The 7,503-nt window shown below is 42.4% G+C and overlaps 1 protein-coding gene across 1 annotated transcript; it reads right to left on the bottom strand.

Annotated features, from left to right (window-relative positions):
- Positions 1-1,114: 1,114 nt before the first annotated feature.
- Positions 1,115-6,538, bottom strand: LOC135529002 (ras-related protein Rab-8B). Its single transcript, XM_064957962.1, has 5 exons — positions 6,321-6,538; positions 3,870-3,959; positions 2,574-2,639; positions 2,384-2,434; positions 1,115-2,220 (listed from the first exon to the last, which is right to left on the bottom strand). Exons 1-5 carry the CDS (start codon positions 6,390-6,392, stop codon positions 2,128-2,130), a joined length of 372 nt encoding a protein of 123 aa, XP_064814034.1. The 5' UTR covers positions 6,393-6,538; the 3' UTR covers positions 1,115-2,127.
- Positions 6,539-7,503: the final 965 nt, after the last annotated feature.

Raw genomic sequence — 7,503 nt, 5'->3', positions numbered from 1 at the left:
AACGTTTTGCATTGTTGCCAAAAAGTTCAATTTTGGTTTCATCTGACCAGAGCACCTTCTTCCACATGTTTGGTGTGTCTCCCAGGTGGCTTGTGGCAAACTTTAAACAACACTTTTTATGGATATCTTTAAGAAATGGCTTTCTTCTTGCCACTCTTCCATAAAGGCCAGATTTGTGCAATATATGACTGATTGTTGTCCTATGGACAGTCTCCCACCTCAGCTGTAGATCTCTGCAGTTCATCCAGAGTGATCATGGGCCTCTTGGCTGCATCTCTGATCAGTCTTCTCCTTGTATGAGCTGAAAGTTTAGAGGGACGGCCAGGTCTTGGTAGATTTGCAGTGGTCTGATACTCCTTCCATTTCAATATTATCGCTTGTACAGTGCTCCTTGGGATGTTTAAAGCTTGGGAAATATTTTTGTATCCAAATCCGGCTTTAAACTTCTTCACAACAGTATCTCGGACCTGCCTGGTGTGTTCCTTGTTCTTCATGATGCTCTCTGCGCTTTTAACCTGTTGAAACTCTAGGGGCGCAATTTCATTTTTGGATGAAAAACGTTCCCGTTTTAAACAAGATATTTTGTCACAAAAAGATGCTCAACTATGCATATAATTGATAGCTTTCGAAAGAAAACACTCTGACGTGTCCAGAACTGCAAAGATATTTTCTGTGCGTGCCCTAGAACGTGAGCTTCAGGCAAAACCAAGATGAGACGGCATCCAGGAAATGAGCAGGATTTTTGAGGCTCTGTTTTCCATTGTCTCCTTATATGGCTGTGAATGCGAGAGGAGTAAGTCTGCCCTTTCTGTCGTTTCCCCAAGGTGTCTGCAGCATTGTGACGTATTTGTAGGCATATCATTAGAAGATTGACCATAAGAGACCACATTTACCACGTGTCCGCCCGGTGTCCTGCGCCGAAATTGGTGCGCAAAGTCAGCAAAAGTATTTTTCCACAGAATTCAGAGGAGAATGCAGGCTTCCCAATGAACGATATATCAATGAAGAGATATGTGAAAAACACCTTGAGGATTGATTCCAAACAACGTTTGCCATGTTTGATCGATATTATGGAGTTAATTCGGAAAAAGTTTGACGTTGTAGGTGACTGAATTTTCGGTTCGTTTTCGGTAGCCAAATGTGATGTACAAAACGGAACGATTTCTCCTACACACAGACGCTTTCAGGAAAAACTGCGCATTTGGTATTTAACTGAGAGTCTCCTCATTGAAAACATCCGAAGCTCTTCAAAGGTAAATTATTTTATTTATTTGGTTATCTGGTTTTTGTGAAAATGTTGCGTGCTAAATGCTACTCAAAATGCTAAGCTAGCTTAGCATACTCTTACACAAATTAGTCAATTGCTATGGTTCAAAAGCATATTTTGAAAATCTGAGATGACAGTGTTGTTAAGAAAAGGCGAAGCTTGAGAGCAGGCGCATTATTTTCATTTTATTTGCGATTTTCAGAAATCGTTAACGTTGCGTTATGCTAATGAGCCTGAGGCTTTAGTCACGATCCCGGATCCGGGATGGGGAGTTTCAACAGGTTAACGGACCTCTGAGACTATCACAGTGCAAGTGCATTTATACGGAGACTTGATTACACACAGGTGGATTGTATTTATCATCATTAGTCATTTAGGTCAACATTGGATCATTCAGAGATCCTCACTGAACTTCTGGAGAGAGTTTGCTGCACTGAAAGTAAAGGGGCTGAATAATTTTGCACGCCCAATTTTTCCGTTTTTGATTTGTTAAAAAAGTTTGAAATATCCAATAAATGTCATTCCACTTCATGATTGTGTCCCACATGTTGTTGATTCTTCACAAAAAAATACAGTTTTATATCTTTATGTTTGAAGCCTGAAATGTGGCAAAAGGTCGCAAAGTTCAAGGGGGCCGAATACTTTCGCAAGGCACTGTAGGTAGCCTGGTACCAGGCCTGGTGAGGAGTGCTAGGTAGGTAGCCTGGTACCAGGCCTGGTGAGGGGTTGGAGGAGTGCTAGGTAGGTAGCCTGGTACCAGGCCTGGTGAGGGGTTGGGGGTGTATTCTGCTCAGCTCTCGGGGGAAGCAGCAGGCCAGATGAGGGCTGTATCAGTCCATGGAAAGGAGAGGACGGATCCACTAGAACAGGGAACATCTGAAGAAGTTGCTCTTCTTTGACCGGTTCTCTGTGATCTTGACCGGCCCACCTCCTCCTGGAGGACTGTTGTCGTTCTAAAGTGTGTGTGTGGGGGGGGGGATGAAAGGGTTTGTGTCAAAGGTCAATTACCACTCTTAAGATCCCATTGCTGTCAACAACTGTTGGAACTTACGTTCTGGATAAGTATACATCATATCATATGAGCATCATCTGCAAAAACAACAAACATAGACTCACTATTTTTCTGTTGAGTCTCGTCATTATGTCTCTTCCCAGTGTGAAAAAGGACTGTGTTTCAAAACAAAACAACAACAAAAAAATGTATACTTCAGGAACACGTTTATTAGAGGAAAAAATGTCCTGTTTTCAATGGAAAAAGACTGAGAGAAGAATGAATAAATAGGGAATAGTATGGAACAGAACTCACCTCTTCCACGTTCAGGCTGGACTTGGCGCTTGTTTCTAAGAACTTGATGCCGTAATCAATCGCCAACTGTGACCAATAAAACATTATGAGAACAATTCATGTTAATAACGCATGTTACAGATGTACCTTTAAAAAAAAAATCAACAGCAGTCCCCCCTCCCTCCCCCCATGTACATTTAAAAAAAGTCAACAGCACCCCCCTCCCCCATGTACCTTTAAAAAAATCAACAGCAGCCCCCTCCCCCATGTACCTTTAAAAAAATCAACAGCCCCCCCCATGTGCCTTTAAAAAATCAACAGCAGGCCCCCTCCCCCCATGTACCTTAAAAAAATCAACAGCAGGCCCCCCCTCCCCCATGTACCTTTAAAAAAATCAACAGCAGCCCCCCATGTACCTTTAAAAAAAATCTACAGCAGCCCCTCCCTCCCCCATGTACCTTTAAAAAAAAAAATCAACAGCAGCCCCCATGTACCTTTAAAAAAATCAACAGCAGCCCCCACCATGTACCTTTAAAAAAATCAACAGCAGCCCCCACCATGTACCTTTAAAAAAAATCAACAGCAGCCCCCACCATGTACCTTTAAAAAAAAAATCAACAGCAGCCCCCCCTCATGTACCTTTAAAAAAAAATCAACAGCAGCCCCCATGTACCTTTAAAAAAAATCAACAGCAGCCCCCTCCCCCCATGTACCTTTGAAAAAAAAATCAACAGCAGCCCCCCTCCCCCCCATGCACCTTTAAAAAATATCCCCCCTCCCCCCAATGCAACACATTCCAAGAGGCATAGCGCAGAACGTAAAAGTGACGTTACCTTTCTGTTACAAAAGGGAATTGTACTACATCATGAAGGGAGAACTGGGCTGGCTATGACAGACATAGATCATACTGTATATTATGAGCATTGTCAAACATACAACTGGGAGTACATTTACATCAAAGATACTATGAAGACCAGTGTGGTGGGTTTCTCCAAAGATACTATGAAGAGCAGTGTGGGGGTTTCTCCAAAGATACTATGAAGACCAGTGTGGGGGTTTCTCCAAAGATACTATGAAGAGCAATGTTGGGGTTTCACCAAAGACACTATGAAGGGCAGTGTGGGGGTTTCTCCAAAGACACTATGAAGAGCAATGTTGGGGTTTCACCAAAGACACTATGAAGGGCAGTGTGGGGGTTTCTCTTTTCTCTGGAACGTTATCACATTGTTTCCAACGCACCCTGCAACAAGACATCTCAGACTCGTCAGTGCTTATTTGAAACACACAGAGACCCTGAAACTCGGAGACCCTCCATACCTTTTCTCCTCGTTCTTTTGACACCTGTCGTTTGTCGTTCATGTCACACTTGTTTCCTAGGATCATCCTCTCCACGTCAGAGGAGGCATGCTACGGACAGACAGAGAAGGAGGAGACTCAGTACTACTACAGACAGAATGAGAGAAGACTGATTATTGCTACAGACAGAATGATAGAAGACTGATTATTGCAACAGACAGACTGAATGAGAAGACTGATTATTGCTACAGACAGAATGAGAGAAGACTGATTATTGCTACAGACAGAATGAGAGAAGACTAATTACTACTACAGACAGAATGAGAAGACTGAGTATTGCTGCAGACAGACAGAATGATAGAAGACTGATTATTGCTACAGACAGAATGAGAGAAGACTGAGTATTGCTACAGACAGAATGAGAAGACTGATTATTGCTACAGACAGAATGAGAAGACTGATTATTGCTACAGACAGAATGAGAAGACTGATTATTGCTACAGACAGAATGATAGAAGACTGATTATTGCTACAGACAGAATGATAGAAGACTGATTATTGCTACAGACAGAATGATAGAAGACTGATTATTGCTACAGACAGAATGAGAAGACTGAGTATTGCTACAGACAGACTGAATGAGAAGACTGAGTATTGCTACAGACAGAATGAGAGAAGACTGAGTATTGCTACAGACAGAATGAGAAGACTGATTATTGCTACAGACAGAATGAGAGAAGACTGAGTATTGCTACAGACAGAATGAGAAGACTGATTATTGCTACAGACAGAATGATAGAAGACTGATTATTGCTACAGACAGAATGATAGAAGACTGATTATTGCTACAGACAGAATGATAGAAGACTGATTATTGCTACAGACAGAATGATAGAAGACTGATTATTGCTACAGACAGACAGAATGAGAAGACTGATTATTGCTACAGACTGACAGAATGATAGAAGACTGATTATTGCTACAGACAGACAGAATGATAGAAGACTGATTATTGCTACAGACAGAATGATAGAAGACTGATTATTGCTACAGACAGAATGAGAGAAGACTGATTATTGCTACAGACAGACAGAATGATAGAAGACTGATTATTGCTACAGACAGAATGAGAGAAGACTGATTATTGCTACAGACAGAATGATAGAAGACTGATTATTGCTACAGACAGAATGATAGAAGACTGATTATTGCTACAGACAGAATGAGAGAAGACTGATTATTGCTACAGACAGAATGAGAGAAGACTGATTATTGCTACAGACAGAATGAGAGAAGACTGATTATTGCTACAGACAGAATGATAGAAGACTGAGTATTGCTACAGACAGAATGAAAAGACGGAATATTGCTACAGACAGAAAGAGAAGAGTGAGTATTGCAAAAAAAGTTTATAGAGATGGAACGGGTGTGTGAAACCGTCTGTGTGTGTGTTAGTGTGTGTTAGTGTGTGTTAGTGTGTGTTAGTGCGTGTTAGTGCGTGTTAGTGTGTGTTAGTGTGTGTTAGTGCGTGTTAGTGTGTGTTAGTGCGTGTTAGTGCGTGTTAGTGCGTGTTAGTGTGTGTTAGTGCGTGTTAGTGTGTGTGTGCCAGTGCACCTGATTGTTTTTAGGCTACCTGCTGCGGTAGCTTCACATCTGATTGTTTCTAGGCTAACTGCTGCAGTAGCTTCACACCTGATTGTTTCTAGGCTAACTGCTGCGGTAGCTTCACACCTGATTGTTTCTAGGCTACCTGCTGCGGTAGCTTCACACCTGATTGTTTTTAGGCTAACTGCTGCGGTAGCTTCACACCTGATTGTTTCTAGGCTACCTGCTGCGGTAGCTTCACACCTGATTGTTTCTAGGCTAACTGCTGCGGTAGCTTCACACCTGATTGTTTCTAGGCTACCTGCTGCGGTAGCTTCACACCTGATTGTTTCTAGGTTAACTGCTGCGGTAGCTTCACACCTGATTGTTTCTAGGCTAACTGCTGCGGTAGCTTCACACCTGATTGTTTTTAGGCTACCTGCTGCGGTAGCTTCACACCTGATTGTTTCTAGGCTAACTGCTGCGGTAGCTTCACACCTGATTGTTTTTAGGCTACCTGCTGCGGTAGCTTCACACCTGATTGTTTATAGGCTACCTGCTGCGGTAGCTTCACACCTGATTGTTTCTAAGCTACCTGCTGCGGTAGCTTCACACCTGATTGTTTCTAGGCTACCTGCTGCGGTAGCTTCACACCTGATTGTTTCTAAGCTACCTGCTGCGGTAGCTTCACACCTGATTGTTTCTAGGCTACCTGCTGCGGTAGCTTCACACCTGATTGTTTCTAGGCTACCTGCTGCGGTAGCTTCACACCTGATTGTTTCTAGGCTACCTGCTGCGGTAGCTTCACACCTGATTGTTTCTAGGCTACCTGCTGCGGTAGCTTCACACCTGATTGTTTCTAGGCTACCTGCTGCGGTAGCTTCATACCTCTTCAATGTTCCTGATCCAGTTCTTGATGTTCTCGAAGGACTTCTCGTTAGTGATGTCATACACAAGCATGATACCCTGTTGGACAAAGGACAGGAAGTGACGTCAGAGGAAGTGACACGCCGTGACATTGACAGGAAAAGACCCGACCTAGCTCCATTCCAGTCATGACCCGGTGAAATGTCTGTATGTCTGTGTTGTCGTCAGATAAGGGTCTTGGGTCTTGACTGTTATCCCTACAAGCTTGAAGCCCTTATAAACCCAGAATACTCTGCCTCAATAAAATAATAACAGGTTGTTTTTCCCAAACATGTATTTACATACAGTATATAAAATTGACATATATAGAATCTGGTTAGTAAGTAAAACATAAGAACAGTACATGTTCTAACCGGACCACACAGCCATGAATAAGATGGAATAGACATTGCTATGACTACTAGAACTCTGAGGCAGTGGAACTGGCCACAGGATAAATCCTCTTGAGGATCCGCCCCTTTTTATTCTAATTTCACCTAAAAGGACTCATACCCAAATCTAACTTCCTGTAGCTCAGGCCCTGAAGCAAGGATATGCATATTATTGGTACCATTTGAAAGGAAACACTTTGAAGTTTGTGGAAATGTGAAAGAGATGTAAGGAGAATATAACACAATAGATCTGGTGGAAGAAAATACAAAGACAAAACCAACCGTTTGTTTTTCTGTCGCCATCTTTGAAATGCAAGAGAAAGGTCACAGCGAAAGCCATCACTCTGGTTGTAATTCCGATAGTATCCACAAGATGGCAGCAGAGGGTATGTGCAACGTTTCAGACAGATAACTTGGAAGTATGAGTGAACTACAAGACTTTTAGTCACCCTGGGACATTTGGGCAAATCGTGAAGGAGACAGGATATACTACACCCCTAGTGATATAGTGAAGTCTGGTTACATTCTAGGATCTCTGATATGGTGTCCTATAGGATTTACTACACTCCTAATGATATAGTGAAGTCTGGTTACGTTCTAGGATCTCTGATATGGTGTCCTATAGGATTTACTACACACCTAATGATATAGTGAAGTCTGGTTACGTTCTAGGATCTCTGATATGGTGTCCCATAGGACATACTACACCCTAATGATAGAGTGAAGTCTGGTTACCCTCTAGGATCTCTGATATGGTGTCCTATAGGATATAC

The sequence above is a fragment of the Oncorhynchus masou genome, unplaced genomic scaffold (assembly GCF_036934945.1).
Source record: "Oncorhynchus masou masou isolate Uvic2021 unplaced genomic scaffold, UVic_Omas_1.1 unplaced_scaffold_1072, whole genome shotgun sequence".
NCBI classification, from domain to species: Eukaryota; Metazoa; Chordata; class Actinopteri; order Salmoniformes; family Salmonidae; genus Oncorhynchus; species Oncorhynchus masou.
This window is presented reverse-complemented; position numbering and strand designations above follow the sequence as displayed.

What these genes read in the sequence shown, in the direction of transcription:
- LOC135529002 (XM_064957962.1), bottom strand. Translation starts at nt 6,392, where the DNA reads ATGCTTGTGTATGACATCACTAACGAGAAGTCCTTCGAGAACATCAAG. An exon ending in CAAAAGAACGAGGAGAAAAG is followed by an intron (nt 2,640 to 3,869) that starts GTATGGAGGGTC and finishes TATTGGTCACAG; the next exon opens with TTGGCGATTGATTACGGCAT. An exon ending in CGAGACTCAACAGAAAAATA is followed by an intron (nt 2,221 to 2,383) that starts GTGAGTCTATGT and finishes CACACACTTTAG; the next exon opens with AACGACAACAGTCCTCCAGG.